At 45.6% G+C, this 17,348-nt stretch overlaps 1 protein-coding gene across 27 annotated transcripts in view; it reads left to right on the forward strand.

Moving 5' to 3' along the window:
• LRRFIP1 (LRR binding FLII interacting protein 1) overlaps positions 1-17,348 on the forward strand; it is a 167,689-nt gene that overhangs the window by 123,533 nt on the left and 26,808 nt on the right. For 20 of the 27 annotated variants that reach the window (XM_073020187.1, XM_073020167.1, XM_073020174.1 and 17 more), the window contains 6 exons: positions 4,872-4,907; positions 5,700-5,825; positions 7,724-7,795; positions 9,827-9,997; positions 12,577-12,669; positions 16,549-16,690. In XM_073020187.1, the coding sequence (XP_072876288.1) occupies positions 4,872-4,907; positions 5,700-5,825; positions 7,724-7,795; positions 9,827-9,997; positions 12,577-12,669; positions 16,549-16,690 (640 nt within the window). Of the gene's footprint in view, positions 1-4,871; positions 4,908-5,699; positions 5,826-7,723; positions 7,796-9,826; positions 9,998-12,576; positions 12,670-13,927; positions 14,021-15,210; positions 15,304-16,548; positions 16,691-17,348 lie in introns of all 27 variants that reach the window. The other 7 variants (XM_073020173.1, XM_073020182.1, XM_038001324.2 and 4 more) reach the window with 2 other exon arrangements.

The following is a 17,348-nucleotide window of genomic DNA, read 5'->3' on the forward strand; positions in this document are numbered from 1 at the left end:
AAAACGGGTCTTGAATTATAAACACCAGAGTTCAAAGATAAGTCATTCAGGCTAAAGTACATATTATTGGATTTATAGCCAAAAACTGTCACCCTAATGATAAAGACTGTGCTATCATTTAAATGTGAAGGAAATTTACCCTTAAAATCAGTGTTTTCTGAGCAGTGTTTGCTATTAGTTTGTGCCTCAAGAGGGACCTCACAAGGATGTTGCTTCGGTGATCCCTTTTTCCACCCAAGTCTGGTGTTGCCTGGCTGGACATTGGGGACAGGTTCTTTTTGTACCTGGGCCCTTGAGTAGGGTCTCTCTGGGTACGTGAACAGGTGCCACATATTCTTTCTCTAGGAAAATGGACAGGCAGCTGGAACATGGAAAACTTGGCATTTTAGCCCCACCAGGCATCGTGTGTACAGGAGTCTAGATAGTAAACTCCTTTAGACACAATGTTAGAAGTTTGGAATTAATAAAATATTTAATGTGCTCCTTGAAGCGTTTGTTTTTGAAAGGAAAATTGACGTAAACTAAACTTCCACAGACATGTTTTAGAAGTGACTGTTTCCAGTAGATTTTCAATGATGTCTTTGTATACACTCAGCTGTGACTATAAAATATGACACACATGCTTTATAAACCTGTTAGTGTAAAGTTTTCACCCTGACCTGAAATGTTTAGTATCACTCAGAATACGCGAGTCACGAAGCTAACAGGCTGCAATGTGTGCAGCGCTGCTGCCCTTCCCGTGCAGGAGGCCACTGTCTGCAGGGTCCGGTGCTTTCCCGTCCTGGGCTAGGGTGGGTGAGCAGAGCAGCCTGGACCGCCTGCAGCCACCGTGTCCTCTGGACCCCTCTCTGCACCATGCCCACCTGCTCCAGGTCCCCACACCATGCCGTGCAGCGGCTGTGACAGTGTTTAAAATCCTTTCCTGTCTTAGATTTCTTAGTCATTTTAGGGAGGAAGTGCTGTGCTTTATGTCAAGATGAAACACAACACCTGATTCCTTACCTGGCTCTGCTGGGGCTTAGGAAGGTGGGCTCGTTAAGGTGGGCTCCGCTGCCTGCAGCTTCTGTCCGGGCCTGGCCCCTGCAGCTGCGACACACCGCCATCTGGTGGACGCGAGTGGGGCTGCGTGGCTTTCCACGGGGCTGAACAGCCTTCCTGTTTCGGGAAAGCTGACAAATTCCTTTTTCATTCGGAAGACACACAAAATGAAATTTACTCTACTGTGTAAAACAGAGATAGGTTAAACGTTCATTGCCATCACCTTTCATCAAGAGCTTAATTTTTAATTTTTCTCTGCATGGTCTCTACTTAAAAATATGGCCCGATTTTATTTTGAGTCCGTCACACGTTCTTCGGAGCAAGGACTTTTTTAAAATGATAGAAACAGCAAACTATGGTTTTTGGGGTTTTTCCCCTTATTTGATACTTTACAAATTGTAAAAACAATAGATGTAGACGGTTATCGTTAAAGCCATGCAGAACAAAGATGTGTTAAAGCTGTGTCCTCCCAAAATCAAAGTTTATGGACCCCCTGTTTATTCTCTCTCAGCTTTCTTGCAAGAAATACCAGAAAGAAAAAAAGACTTAGGTAGGCCCTTCTTTTACGGGCACCGGTATCTTTGTAGGTAAACGAATGCACTCCTTGAGCTTCGTTTATTTCTCCACAATATTTATCCATTGCTGACCAGCAGCCTGAAAACACTCGTTTTACACCGTGGAGCAAAAATGCCGCAGGCTTCTCAGTGGTAACTTGGCAGTCTATTAAACTGGATTTTCCTATCCCACCAAGAGTTAAACTAGCCTCTTTATTTTCATCTTGTTAATATTTGTTCTGCAAACTAACTTACTCTAAGGAATAAAGGCTTTGGGCCCAGGAGATTTAATGAATTTATTCTCCAGGAAACTAAGTGCTAGATAATTCACATTTCCTTGTTACTTGAAATTTTATTTATTTTATTTTATTTGTTATTTTTTTTGAGACAGAGTTACACTCTGTCGCCCAGGCTGGATTGCAGTGGCATGATCTCAGCTCACTGCAACCTCCGCCTCCTGGGTTCAAGAGATTCTCCTGCCTCAGCCTCCTGTGTAGCTGGGATTACAGGCACATGTCACCACACCCAGCTAATCTTTGTAATTTTAGTAGAGGCGGGGTTTCGCCATGTTGGCCACCTTGGTCTCCAACTCCTGACCTCAAGTGATCTGCCCGCCTCGGCCTCCCAAAGTACTGGGATTACATACATGAGCCACCGCACCTGGCCTTGAACTTTTGATTTGGAAACATTTCAGGAATATTTTTATTCCCACGTGAAGAAAAAAACCACACTTGAATTGCTCCAGTCATCCTCACACCTCCGAACATGGCTACAGGGCTTCTGGGGCTCTGCTGGATGAGATGGTGCCCATCCGATCAGAGTCTGCCTTGTACCCATCTGATCAGAGTCTGCCTTGGTACCCGTCTGATCAGAGTCTGCCTTGGTACCCGTCTGATCAGAGTCTGCCTTGGTACCTGTCTGATCAGAGTCTGCCTTGGTACCCGTCTGATCAGAGTCTGCCTTGTACCCGTCTGATCAGAGTCTGCCTTGGTACCCGTCTGATCAGAGTCTGTCTTATACCCATCTGATCAGAGTCTGCCTTGGTACCCGTCTGATCAGAGTCTGCCTTGTACCCATCCGATCAGAGTCAGCCTTGGTACCCATCTGATCAGAGTCTGCCTTGGTACCCATCTGATCAGAGTCTGCCTTGTACCCATCTGATCAGAGTCTGCCTTGTACCCGTCTGATCAGAGTCTGCCTTGGTACCCATCTGATCAGAGTCTGCCTTGTACCCATCTGATCAGAGTCTGCCTTGTACCCGTCTGATCAGAGTCTGCCTTGGTACCCATCTGATCAGAGTCTGCCTTGGTACCTGTCTGATCAGAGTCTGCCTTGGTACCCGTCTGATCAGAGTCTGCCTTGGTACCTGTCTGATCAGAGTCTGTCTTATACCCATCTGATCAGAGTCTGCCTTGGTACTCATCTGACCGGAGTTTCCCTTGGTGCCCATCTGATCAGAGTCTACCTTGGTGCCTCCAAGTACACAGTTAGGCTGATGTGGCATGCACATCTGAAATAATAACTCTAGATGTGCATTTTGACACGTCAGCAAATGCAGGTGGTGTGGGCCACAGCTGGAGAGAGCCGTCTTCACTGCAGTATAGCTGGGCTGCACCCAGCGTGAGAATGGACATCAGGGAGGAGAGCTGTAAGCCCCTGGGATTGTGGACAGCTCCCATGAACACATGGTCTTAAACAGGGCCTTGGGTGGGTCCTTAGCAGCTGTGGCTAAGTGGGCAGAGGGACCACCCCACCACCACCCTGCCCAAAGGGCTTATTTAGCAAAGAGGGGAGAGAGGCCAGCCTGCCCCTGGCTGCATCCTACTGGCCTGAAAGATGTGGCCTCTCTGCCCCCATTTCCGCTCCTGCTCTTGGGACACAGGAGACTGGTTCAATGAGAGTAGAAAGTTTATTTTTGAAGACCCGGGTGTAGGGTGGGTGGGTGAGACCGTGTGATGGCTTTGGGAGCCAGGCCGCAGGGCTTAGCTTGGATCTGTTGAGTAGGAGACCCTTGAACATGGCCACCCTGAGCTAAGCACTGGTCTTCGATTTTGCTTTCTTTTGGATTAACCGAGTATTTTGTGGGATTCCATTTGATCCCTTAACTGGCTGACCAGCTGTGACTCCTGGTTATGTTGTTTTAGTGCTGCTCCAGGTGTCCTTGGAGGAGAAGTTGAAGGTACAAGGAGTTTGCAGGAGGGAAGGTGGCAGTTAGTGAGCCTTCCTGGTGGGGCCGGATGGTGAAGGCAGGGGCATCTGGTCCAGCGTGGACTCGGGCCACAGATGGAAAGTGGTCATTTGGAGGTCACCATCTCTCTGGCACCCTGGCCATAGCACCTGCAGCCCTGTACTGAGCTGCTGGTCCCCAGCACCAGCGTCTGTGCAGATCAAGTGTTGGTGAGCCGTGGCCTTGGCAGCTCTCCATCAGGATTTCTCAAGCTTCATTCTGAATTATCTCTGTGTGAGCTCACAAGGGTGACTGCAGAATCCCAGGTCACCGCTCAGATCTGCTGAATCAAGCATATGGTCTGCAGTTGCCGGGCATGTCTTTGGCTGATTTTCTGACAACCAAAGTGAAAAAGTTCTGAGCTATAGGAAGCTGGGTTGAAGACATGATGAGGAAAACGTGATTAGTTGACAGCTTTTCCCAGAGAGTTTGGAGACAAACTCAATCTTGGTAACCTTCCCAGTGGGTTTATGATAAGAACATTCAATGTGCGAAAAAAAAAAAAAAAAGCAGCACTCCAGGTAGTTAATATTTGTTTAAACAACCCTCCCCCACCCTGAGCCCCACAAAAAAAAAAAAAAAAAAAAAGGAAAGAGAAAAAAAAAAAGCCTGTCTTTTGTTGGGTCCTGAGCCAAGAAAGAAGTAACCCCACTACCAGCCTCTGCCTCTTGTCCTAAGACATCCTCATGTTGCAGGGCCATCTCCAGGGTCCGTTCCTCATGTGCACCCCCTCTTGTAGTTCCACAGCCTGCTGTGGGTCCCAGTGAGACTCCTACCTGAGGACAGGAGAAGAGGGTCCTCAGGGATGTCCAAATGAGGACAGGAGAAGAAGGGGCCTCACAGACGTCCAAGTAGGAGAAGTGGGAAAAGCCAAATTTGGAGGGTCCCACTTTTCTGCTTCTAAATTACGAAGGAAGCGAATGTTTTGTTTGTGTGTGTGTATTTGTTTTTTTGTTTTGTTTTGTTTTGTTTTATCATTCTTAGCCCCTATCTTCATGTTATCCATTTAACGCTTTTAAAGTATTTAATATGTTGTCCATTTTCCTCTACAGGTAGAAGACAGACCAGAAAAAGATTTTACTGAGAAGGTAAGGAATCGTTCATAAACCTAGAGGGTCCCGAAAGTTGTGGATGAAATTGATAAGAAAATATGTTGCTTGGTCTTTTTAATAAAGATGTTCTCCAGTGAGGGAATGGACTAGAAAGCGGCCCACCTAACCTGGCATCACCTCCCTGTAGGTAGGCCACCGGGAGTCCTGTCCAGTGTGCGTTAGACCCTGCAGAGCAGGGAGGCGTTTAGGATGGGCCCCGCCGTGGAGTTTAGGGTTAATCCAGCTGACCACAGAGCATCCAGGAGGTGCCTGGAAATGATCCTCTCCTTATAGCTTACCATAAGTCCATGAAGAGCTTCTAATTTGGAAACGGAATTAAAGTAACAGTCCTGTGATGTTAAATTTACATGCAGTTTTGGTTTTGTCTAAAATCGCATCTGGGTTAGTCCGTTCTCACACTGCCATAAAGAACTTTCCTAAGACTGGGTAATTTACAAAGAAAAGAGCTTTAATTGACTCACAGTTCCACATGGCTGGGGAGACCTCAGGAAACTTACGATCATGGTGAAAAGAGAAGCAGGCACCTTCTTCACAAGGCCACAGGAGAGAGAACATTTGAAGGAGGAACTGTCGAACACTTACAAAACCATCAGATCTCCTGAGAGCCCACTCACTATCATGAGAACAGCATGGGGGAAACTGCCCCCGTGATCCAGTCACCTCCCACCAGGTCCCTCCCTCACCCTGTGGGGACTATGGGGATTATAATTCCAGATGAGATTTGGGTGGGGACACCCATATCAGCATCTGATCCTCTCAACGTTCCAGGGGTCTCGTAACATGCCAGGCCTGTCTGCAGCCACACTGGCCTCTCTGGGTGGGACTTCCTCTCGGAGAGGCAGCGGAGACACCTCCATCTCCATCGACACCGAGGCGTCCATCAGGGAAATCAAGGTGAGATGCTCTCTTCTTACGACTTGAGAGAACCTTTTGTAAAAATCAGTCTTTAGATTTAAAAAACAAACAAAAAAAGACTTAATTCATAAAGTTCTGGATGTTTCTTCTTGGTCTTATCTCCCTCACCTCCCCTAAAATATGGTGTTCTCCTAACATCAAGACCCAGCTCACATAGTGTCTCCTGCAGGAATCTGATCCTACCCACTGACCCCACAGCAGGGCGGACTGTGTGCTGGCCTCCTGTGCCTCTCAGCACCCCGGGCATACCTTAGTGAGAGCACTAGGCACGTTGTGTTGATGCGCTTGGTCGTCTCTGTGTGCTTCGTCGTCTCTGTGTGCTTGTTGTCTCTGTGTGCTTGGTCTGCGTAGACATTCAGTCCACGTGTTTGGACACCAGACGGCTTTACCTACTTTCACACAACCTTCCCCGCTAAGTATGTTCCCCTTCAGCCTAGAACATGCCCTTTCCTTTCTCTTTGTAATATGCCTTTAGTAGACCTCATCTTTGTATTTTAATGATTTCTTTTTTCCCGCTGTAGTGTAGGTATTATTTTCTGCTCTATCCTCAGCACCCAGGACAGTGCCAGGCATTTGGTAGCATTCCATGCATTAGAGAGAAACATGGTGCTATTTGTTAAAGTAACTAGGGACAGTGCATCTGAAAACCTGAAGACTGGAAGGGAAGGTGAGGTGACTAGACCTGTGTCCTCCAGGGAGCAGAACCAAGACAGAAGCAGCTGAAAGGGGCCAGAATTGACTCTGTTTCTGAATTTTCTAGTGCTTTAAACTAAGTTTAAAAGAGAAGCAGCTCTCACTGGGGATGTCTGAGCAGCTGCATGGCCATTTGCCAGGGAGGACAGATAGGGATTTAAGCATCCACCAGAGGTTGGCCGGGGTCACCTTGAAGGTGCTTCCAACACCTATGTTTTATAAGTTTACAAAACCAGAAGAGCCGTTTCCCATGTGCCACCCCTGGGCCACCTGCAGCTCCTCATTGCTTTCCATTTTTTTCCTTTTTCTTTTCTTTTCTTTTCTTTTCTTTCTTTTTTTTTTTTTTTTTTTTGAGACAGAGTTTCGCTGTTGTCGTCTAGGCTGGAGTACAGTGGCACACTCTTGGCTGACTGCAACCTCCACCTCCTGGGTTCAAGCGATTCTCCAGCCTCAGCCTCCTGAGTAGCTGGGATTACAGGCGCCTGCCACCATACCCAGCTAATTTTTGTATTTTTGGTGGAGACGGGGTTTCGCCATGTTAGCCAGGCTGGTCTTGAACTCCTGACCTCAGGTGATCCGCCCACCTCGGCCTCCCAAAGTGCTGGGATTCCAGGCGTGAGCCACTATGCCTGGCCTGTTGTTTCCCTTTCTACAGCAGAGTTGGTGGCAGTCCTGATGTTTGTCTGCCCTTAGGTTGTGCCTGCCGTTCATTTGTTCAGGTACTTACTCAGAGGCTGGCTCGTGCCAGATGCTGTTCCAGGCACCAATAATTTGGCAAAGTAGAGACTTGGAGCTCCATAAATGCAGGGGAAAAGTGTTGCTGATTTCTGCCTCTAGCATCTCACTGTATCTTGCAGAGTAGGAACTCCAGGTGCTTGAATGAATTACTAAATAGGAGTTGAAATAACCTGTACCATTTTCAGAAGCTCTATTTTGCCTGTTTTTTAAACTGTGTAAAATCATATGAGGTATACCAGGATTGCATAAAATCATGTAAAAATATCATGTGGGATACACCTGAACTTTAATCTTTAAATATTGAAGTTTATTTTCCTTTAACACTTAATAAAAAAGAAAATTGGGTGCTCAGACTACCCAAGTAGAAAGTACCCTGAAGTATGAAAGATTTAGGGAGTCACCTGTTTTCCCTTGACATCATCTGCCTTTTCTGCCATTTCCCCCAGGAACTCAACGAGTTAAAGGACCAGATTCAGGATGTAGAAGGCAAATACATGCAGGGGTTGAAAGAGATGAAGGTACCAATTCACAGAAGTGTGGTCTCACCATATTAACCCAACTTCACTTAAAAAAAAACAAAATCCTAAAGAAGAAATTCAAAGTGCATGCTTCCTGTGAAGAGGCTCCAGGTTGTAGAAGAACTCACAATGGCAGGAATGCCGGGTGTACGCTCACCATTTTCCCAAATGCGTTGTTTGAACCAAGACTTGAAAATGTAACTCCCCAGTAGAAAAGGTCACTAACAGACTCCCTGACGCATGTCTTGTACTCACCATCCTTCTCTCAGGCTTCAAATCAGTTTCTTATTTCTCATAGGCATGTACCAGACACTTGAAGGTTTGGTTTTCTTCACTTTTTGTAGTAGCTGTATACAAAAATGCTTAGGTTGATTTGCTTCTCAAAATATCTGATGTCTACTAATAAGGCCATCCTCACATGCCACACTTTGGAAACATCCCAATTATTTGCGTCCTGTAAAATGCTGCTAATTGAAGTAAAGACTGACTGTGGCATTGGCTTTCAGCATGTGCACACTGCTTTTAGAGTGTGCAGTGACTTCATTGCACCAGCCAGGAGATGTGGTTGCCCTGTTCCTTGACAGTAAGGTGAGCAATCAGTGACTGTCTTCATTAGGCAACAGCAGATTGTGGATCTGGAAGTAGGTGGCAAATATGTTACTCCCTTTTCAGCCCCCTAGAAAGTACCTGAGAGATCATCTGAATTTAATATCAAGGGGCACCAGACAGAGGAGGTGACATCAATCATGACTAATTCATTATCTTCATATCTGTCACCTTTCCTGAAAGGGGGAAAAACAAGACTCTGGCTTTCAATTCATGTGAAAAAGGGAGCCCCTTGGCCAGGCGCAGTGGCTCATGCCTGTAATTCCACACTTTGGGAGTCCGAGGTGGGTGTATCACCTGAGGTCAGGAGTTTGAGACCAGCCTGGCCAACATGGCAAAACCCCGTTTCTACTAAAAATATAAAAATTAGCTGGGTGTGGTGGCGCACACCTGTAATCCCAGCTACTCGGGAGGCTGAGTCAGGAGAATCACTTGAACCCGGGAGGTGGAGGCTGCAGTGAGCCGAGATTGTGCCACTGCACTCCAGCAGACTGAGACACTGTCTCAAAAAAAAAAAAAAAAAAAATTAAAAAAAGCTGGTGGGGAGCCACTGAAGCAACCAGAGACCCACTGGTCCCACCTGAAACAGCTGTCCTGGTGTGGAGGTGCAGAGCTAGACCAGCACTGGTCCCTCCAGCCTCCTCGTAGCCTCTGCTGCACCTGAACAGGCAGCTCCTGCCTCTGCCTCTAGCTCTGCATGTATGCGCCCTGATGGTTCTGCTCTCTCTGTTCTGAAATCGCCTTGGCCTCCTCATGTTGGGGACCTGCAAGGGTGTGAGGCAAGTGAGGGCATTGCCATGCATATTTTACAGGCCTCTTTCTCTGGACTGTCCTTCAAAGGGAATGACCTTTGTCTTTCCAGGACCTACCCCGTGAGATCTGCATGCCATTTTCCTATGGGTCAAAAATCTGAAATCACTACTACTCCTTTCCTGATTCATAAGCCAGAGTAGGGCTGGTTGGCGGTCACTGTGGCTTGTGGCCCTGGGTAATTATCTCAGCCATCACACACTGGCTCTTTCACAGGGCTTGGTCACACGCCTCTAGCGATTCTTCAGAAATCTGTTGAACAGCCTGACATCCAGCCCTAAGACACCATGCTGGGAGGATTCCCTAGCTACTGAGTGGGGCCAGAGACTCTACTGCCTCTGTGACAACATCCCTTTCCATACTGGTGTCTCGTTTGTTCTAATGAGTGTGTACATTGCTTTTACTAGCGAATTTTCTGAGCAATGAGAATTTGACCAAATTGAAAAGGGGAATTTCCGTGCATTTGAAGTTGCCATGTGTTTCTTCCTCTGATCCATTTGATCTAAGAAATATAGTCTAAGTTTAGGACTGAGGGTTTTTTTTAACAGAATACTGAATGATTCTTTGTTTTGATTTTTTTATTGCAATTTCAAAAATATGACCTGCTTTCCACAGGACTCTCTAGCAGAAGTTGAAGAGAAATATAAGAAGGCTATGGTTTCCAATGCTCAGCTAGACAATGAAAAGACAAACTTCATGTACCAGGTTGATACCCTAAAAGATATGTTGCTGGAGCTTGAAGAACAGCTGGCTGAATCTAGGCGGCAGTACGAAGAGAAAAACAAAGTAAGCATTAGTATGATGCAGAATATTAGGATAGGCTGGATGCAGTGGCCCATGCCCGTAATCCCAGTACTTCGGGAGGCCAAGGTGGGAGGATTACTTGAGCCCAGGAGTTCGAGACCAGCCTGAGCAACGTGGCGCGACATCATTTCTAAAAAAATTAAAACAATTAGCCAGGTGGCACATGCCTGTAGTCCCAGCTACTTGGGAGGCTGAGGTGGGAGGATCACTTGAGTCTGGAAGGTTGAGGCTGTGATGAGCTGTGTTGATACCACTGCACTCCAGCTTGGGCAACAGAGAAGACCCTGTCTCAAAAAAAAAAAAAAAAAAAAGGCGAGTGGTGGGGGGTGTGTGTGTGTGTGTTTATATGTATGTGTGGATATATCGTGTGTATGTATGTATATATAATGTATAATTTGCATTATGTATTTTTGTATTTTTAAACAATGGCTCTCCAGTTATCCAGGAAATCCAAACATCTGAGAATAAAAGTACCATACTCCTTGCCAAGTGACTTGAAATATTGATACGTATAATTTCAACATGTAAACTAGAGACAGTTTTTCTAGGAGAACATGTAAGCTAAAATCAAACTGTGAAAAAACATACCTATGAAAGAGCCACCATGCTCAAATAAGGTGCGATCAGATGCCTCAGGATTTTCCTGTTAATATATATTTTCTGATTTTTATTTTATTCTCTCTTAACACCATAGAGAAATAGTTATGAGTATCAAAGATTTTAAGAAAATTATATTATTTCCTGCTGATTGGGAAAAGACACAGTTACTCCACTGAAGAATTAAATATATCATCAAGCTCAGAGGAAGACAGTCTTATTTGAGCTTTCAGTAAGAACCACTGGAACTAGTTTGTTGATAGCTGATATCAGATATAATTTCTAGCGTGAGTCTCAAGCATGAGTCACGTGTTAAGATAAGTAATGACAGCGGACTGATTCCATGAAGGCTGGGCTCGGATGTTCTTTAGATAGAAAGCAAGGAATACTTTTTTCATATTTTTAGGAATTGTCCAATTTTTCGGAGATTCTGAGAGAAACAGAAAATGTAATGTGTGAGTGTTGTTGTTGTTGTTGTTTTTAACTGGCTGATATCCTCTAAATCCGAAGGGTTAAAACCAAGGTACCCTTGATAACCCTCAGGCCTGCTTCTTTGACTGCTATAGAATTGAGTTGGAAGCTGAAGATTTTACCCCAGAGTTCCTGATAGCTGAACTCTGAAAGAGGGGAGAAGCTTTTCACAAGACTGATGTCATGTGGGAACAGAGGAGTGGAGAGCACATCCCAACGCCCCTCGGGTGGGGGCCTGTAATGCATTTGCACTCCTCCTGGAACGCTGTCGTTAAGCATCATTCAGTGGACCGAGAACTCTAGAGTCTCACTCCAGAGAAGTTGGATGGTGCTAGAAGGCTGTCCCGAGATGGACACAGGGGCTATGCAAAGCCCCACAGGAGGGCCCTTGTCATAGCCAGGAGGGCACCAGCCACCCCCAAGCTAAAGGAAGTGGGTGAACAGAAGTGCTAGGGTGAGCAGAAGCTCAGGCCAGATCCCGTCTCAGATCACCCGCCTGACAGGTCTAGGGAAGGGGCGTCCTGCAGGCCTGTAAGCTGTCAGCAAAGTGAGTTGGGTCCCAGGCCATCACCAGGGAAGGCGCTGCTGTGACTGGGCAGGAAAACAGCAGAGCCGAGCTGCCAGCTTCCTGGGCTGAGCCTCGGGAGGGGAGGCGGGACCTGAGGAGCAGCTAGGTTTTACAGGCTCTCCACTTGCTCCCCCAAACTCTCCTGTTTTGTCCCTTAAGGGGCAGCCCCCCGAAGCACAGAGCTGGCCACCAGATGTTCGTGAGAGATGCTTAAGTAGGTCATCTTTATCTCCTTTTTATCCCAAAGAGTCTTCCTGGTCATATTTCAGCAGGGGCCATTTTATGGTAAGTCCTTGCAGTGCTGTGGAAGGCATCAGGCTCCCTGGGGGGGCCCTTCCTTGGCTCTTGCTTCACTGTAGATAAAGAAATCAGGAAACCCTTGTTGATTGTATCATCTCATCAGGGTAATTTGACAGTGAGTCATCAGGCATCGTCGGTGAAGTCCGGAGGAATCTGTTCGTGTTGTTTCAAAGGCCGTGAAGTCCAGGCGCAGTGGCTCATGTCTGTAATCCCAACACTTTGGGAGGCTGGGGCAGGTGGATCGCTTGAGGTCAGGAGTTTGAGACCAGTTTCACCAACATGGTGAAACCCTGTCTCTACCAAAAATAAAAAAATTAGCCAGGCCTGGGGGCGGGCGCCTGTAATCCCAGCTATTTGGGAAGCTGAGGCAGGAAAATCACTTGAACCCGGGAGGCGGAGCTTGCAGCGAGCTGAGATCGCGACACTGCACTCCAGCCTGGGTGACAGAGTGAGACTCCGTCTCAAAAAATATATATAAATAGAAAACCAAATAAAAGACCTTGAAGACTGTGATGACCTAGGAGCAGGTGACTTGTTCCACAGAAACTGTCAGTCGTGAGAACCTGAACTGGCATGCCAGAAACATGGGATTCCACTGCTTCAGTGCGGTTTTTCTCCTTTACAGGAATTTGAAAGGGAAAAACACGCCCACAGTATACTGCAATTTCAGTTTGCAGAAGTCAAGGAGGCCCTGAAGCAAAGAGAGGAAATGCTCGAGGTAGGTAGCATTCTCCTGCTTTTCTTTTCCTTTTTTCCCTTTGGAGCATTTTGTCAGACCATGACTATCTTAGCTTAGGCTGCAGTAATGAAATACCATACACAGCATGGCTTAAACAACAGAAATTAATTTTCTCACAATTCTGGAGGCTGGGAGTCCAAGATCAAGGTTGGGTTCGGGTGAGGCCTCTCTTCCTGGCCTGCAGACAGCCACCTTCTTGCTGTATCCTTCCTCAAATGGTGGAGAAAAAGCAATCTCTCTGATGTCTCTTCATTTAAGGACACTAATGCTATTTGATCAGGACCCCACTCTTGTGACCTCATTTAACCTTAATTACTTCATAAAGACCCTGTCTCCAAATACAGCCACATTGGGCATTAGGGCTTCAACAGATGAATTTAGAGGGATACCATTCATTCATAGCAATTACTAAAGTTTTCAGTTTTCTTAAAACTGAGAGTTTAGGCTAACTCTCCATTCCTAGATTTACAAAACAGTCCCTCTTGTTGGTGGACATTCCTATTCTTTGGTGATCTTGTATTTGTTTTCAGAGGTGTGATAGACAGAATAATGGTCCCCCGAAGTTGTCCACCTCCAAATCCCTGGAAATTGTAAATATGATACTTACATGGTTCAAGGGCCCCTGCAGTTGTGATTAGAGACCTTGAGAGAAGGGATTATCCTGGATTATTTGATGGAACAAGGGTCCTTCTAAGAGGAAGGCAAGTCAAAGGCGGAAGTAGAGGATGTGACACAGGAAGCTGAGGTTGGAGTGATGCAAGAAAGGGACCATGAGCCAAGGACAGTAACTCAGTCTTAGAAGCTGAAAAAGGGAGGGAAACAGATTCTCACTAGAGCCTCTAGAAAGGCCTGATTTTTAGCCCATAAGACTCATTTTGGATTTCTGACCTCTAGAATTACAAGAGAATAAATTTGTGTTTTAAGCTGCTGAATTTATGGTGATTCATTACAATGGCAATAAGAAACTAATACAGGGTTGATTTTTAATTTTTTGACTTATTCTTTAACTGCTGCCCTGAAGTGAGAATTTCACCCAAAGCAGGTTTTCTTCCTGCGCTTGAAGCCAGGAGTAGGACAAGGAGAAAAATCTTAGAATGCCGGCGATGAATTCAGGGTTGTTGAGGTAAAAGGGTGCTTGCAGCCTCACGCACTGTCCCAGCTCTCAGGTTATCTCTTGGGCTGGGGTTTTTCTTCCTCTTTAACCCTTTATCTGCTTTCTATCTGTTCCTTTCCTCAGGAAATCCGACAGCTACAGCAGAAACAGGCGAGTTCTATCAGGGAGATTTCTGATCTTCAGGAAACAATAGAGTGGAAAGACAAAAAGATAGGGGTAGGATTCTCAAGTCTTGAAAATGTACTCAAATGGGCAGCCTGCTTAGCAAATAGAGTTTTTTCGCTTAGCAAATAGAGTTTTTTCAGAGTCTTTAGTTTGCAAAACCGCTTGTCTGCATGCAACTCCCACATGACACAAAGTTGTATTAATTTATTTAATTTTATTACGTAGTGAATACACTAACTTATCCAAATTGATATGAACTTGGAATGTGACATGGACTGTCCACGGAGGGTCTTGTGAATGCGTAGCCGTGCTGTCTGCCTGCCCCATGGGTGGGCCGGGCCAGTGGTTGTTGAAACACCTGGAGTGAGGAGGGCGCTCTGGGGAGGTCTGATGTGTGCAAGGCCAGACTTCTTGGGATTAACTGCCTGGCGGTGCTTTGAGAAATAAATCTAAGCACCACCTGGCAGATATCCCCACCTTGAAATCTTCCCCAGGGAAGGCCTCCACATACCCTTCTCCCTCCACAAGAAGGGAAGAGGCAGTTCTACACTTAGAATTGAAGAATGGGGGGAACAGAACCCCACAAAGTAACTGTTGTGATTCGTAACGACAAATGGTTTCCCCAAAATAGTGATTGATACACCCAGCTCTGATAAAGACGTCGAGATACTTGTACAAACTGTCGGCACATTGACTCAACAAGCCACACTGTGTTTCCACTGTCGTGCTCATCAGCACTTAGGATTGTGTGTATGTGTGTGCACGCACGCACACTTTAGGACCACTTTGTTTATCTGAGACGATGGATACCAAGAATCAATGTGTAAAAATAGTCTAAATGGCTGCAACAGCTGTTCTGGGAGGTGCTTAAGTAATCCTTTTTCTTTATTGATCCCTCATTCAAGTGGAGACTTTGCTTAACTCTAATGCAGCTGTGAACACGCAGACAACGCTAGAAAGTGATGCAAATATAGTAACCTCTGGGACCCCGTGCTGTGTTTGTGTGCTTCCGAATGCGCATGTCTTTCATGGAGTATGAACAGTAACATTTCTTGGATTATATATACTAAGTGAAAAGCTTAATACGTGGATTTTGTTAGTATCTTTGGGCAGAGTCTCTTTAATGTCTAGAGTCCACTAGTGTTTTAGATGGTAGAAGCCTCCTTCTGGTTCCCGCTTCTGAAGTAACTTGCTCATCTCTGCAAATCTTCTTCCTTCTCTTGGCTCTGCTGCACACTCAGGCGTTAGAGAGGCAGAAAGAGTTCTTTGATTCCGTAAGGAGTGAACGGGATGATCTTAGAGAAGAAGTAGTCATGCTGAAAGAGGAATTAAAGGTATGAAGCCAAAGTACAGTTTTATAAAAAAAAAAAAATCCAGGTGACAACAGCAAATTTTGGGATTCTGTGAATATGTGTTTACATAATTAATTTTATGTCATTGAGCTTAGTTCTGTTAATGATTCATATCTTGGGTTAACTGACACCGATGAGATGTAAAATAAATGTAGATTCAGTGGGTGGTGCCCAAGGTCTTTTGATGTTAATAAACATAGCTGATCTTGAACACAAGAATTTTTTGATATATTATCTAAATTTTTCTCATACTCATTAAAAATCTCCAGGATATTACTCAGACTTAGAGAATTAATTTGCCTCTTTATATTGAAACCCCCAATTTAAGGACTTCTCTAGATGAACAGTGACTTGGGTAAGTGATTTGAGCAAGGATCCCACTAATTAGACTTTGAGACCTACTAGATTACAGGTGGAAGAAGGTTCCCTGTCCTTTGTGGGCCATGCTAAGGCGTCTTCATGGGCTGCTTGACACAGGTGAAGTGCCAATGGCAGCACTCTGGGTGGGAGTTTCCTGAACTGTCACCATCTGCTGCTTGGCCTCCAGGGTCAAAGCCAGAGCAGTGAGCCAGCCAGGTACAGGCTTAGAGCTAAGATTCGTAATTCTGCTCCTCAAAGAGGCGATCAGTACAGGGAAGTTCCTCACACACAAGGGAGAGAGACGCGGGCGGCAGGAGGGCGTGGGTGAGTGATGTCTGCAGTTGCGAAGTGCCACTGTTTTCAGTGAATTCTGTTTCTTTTGAATATACTGAACGTTCTAGCCACCTCTTAATTCCTTCTTTAACGTAAGTTTCATATGCCCCTTTCAGAACATGTGTATATTTCTTTCTTTATCTGGCTCTTCTTTTTAAAGAATGCAACCAGGGTTTTAAAATGAAAGGTTGCATGACAGTGCCTTGCTTACCACTCCACTTCACTTGGGGGCAGCCCACAGGCCACTACCTGTAGTTGAAAAGGATGCCTGGTGGAAGTAGCTTGTCACCAGCAAATGAAGGCATGGATTGGAACATCTGAGAAAGAAGTAGCCTTTAGAGGACAATATCCCAGATTTGTGTGTGTTGACTGAATATTTACGAGCGCTGCGCCCTAGCAGTTCTCTGTCTCTGTGGAGTTACCCTGTACTTCAGGAAAAAGTGGTTTTCTTTTCTTTTTTGTTAATTGTATTAAAGCAGAGTTCAACCTAATATCACTGAGTAAATATTACGATGAGCCTATTTTTGTTCCCAGAAACACGGAATAATCCTAAATTCAGAAATAGCTACCAATGGAGAGACTTCCGACACTCTCAATAATGTTGGATACCAAGGTCCTACCAAGATGACGAAAGAAGAGTTAAATGCCCTCAAGTCGACAGGGGATGGGACCCTAGGTAAGTATTTGGTTTCCTTCGGCTTCTTCCGCCTTTCCACTCAGCATTGGTTCACCCTCCATGTGCTGTTGGGGTTGGAGCCACTGTCACTGATGGGTTAACAGTCACCGGCATGCCATTTGTTTCATCACTTCATGGTAATTTCTTTACCTCCGGTGTGGTCACCCACGTGTTGTCTGGCATGCATCTCTGTGTAGTGCACCATCAATGGCTCAAGTATATCTTTTCTTTTGCTGCTCAAAGCTACCAAGCAAGACTGTGAAGGCAAGGAAAATAGTCTCAAAATTAAGTAACAATGTGGAGAGCACTATTTGGTTTTCCTCAGACACATATATATCTGTACATATAAAGTGTGGCTTTTTAAACTGATTCTGTGACAGAATTATCAAAAGATCAGAATAGTCGAGGCTGTCAAGTCAGTAAGTTGGCCATATTTGCAAGCCAACATCAACATCCTGGGCAGCATTCAGCGTTTTGAGGGCACGGGGTGCCTGTGGACAGCAGGTCCATCTGTGTTGCCGTTTTCAAGCCACGCTCGAGGTGGGCAGGCGGCCGTGGTAGGGGTGTAGCCGTGCTGAGAGTCTGAGTATGCCCACTTTTGTCAGAGGAGATCCTCCTTTGTATGCCATGTGTTTGCTTCTGAAAGAATATAAAACTG

Source organism: Chlorocebus sabaeus, chromosome 10 (genome assembly GCF_047675955.1).
Source record: "Chlorocebus sabaeus isolate Y175 chromosome 10, mChlSab1.0.hap1, whole genome shotgun sequence".
Lineage (NCBI taxonomy): Eukaryota > Metazoa > Chordata > Mammalia > Primates > Cercopithecidae > Chlorocebus > Chlorocebus sabaeus.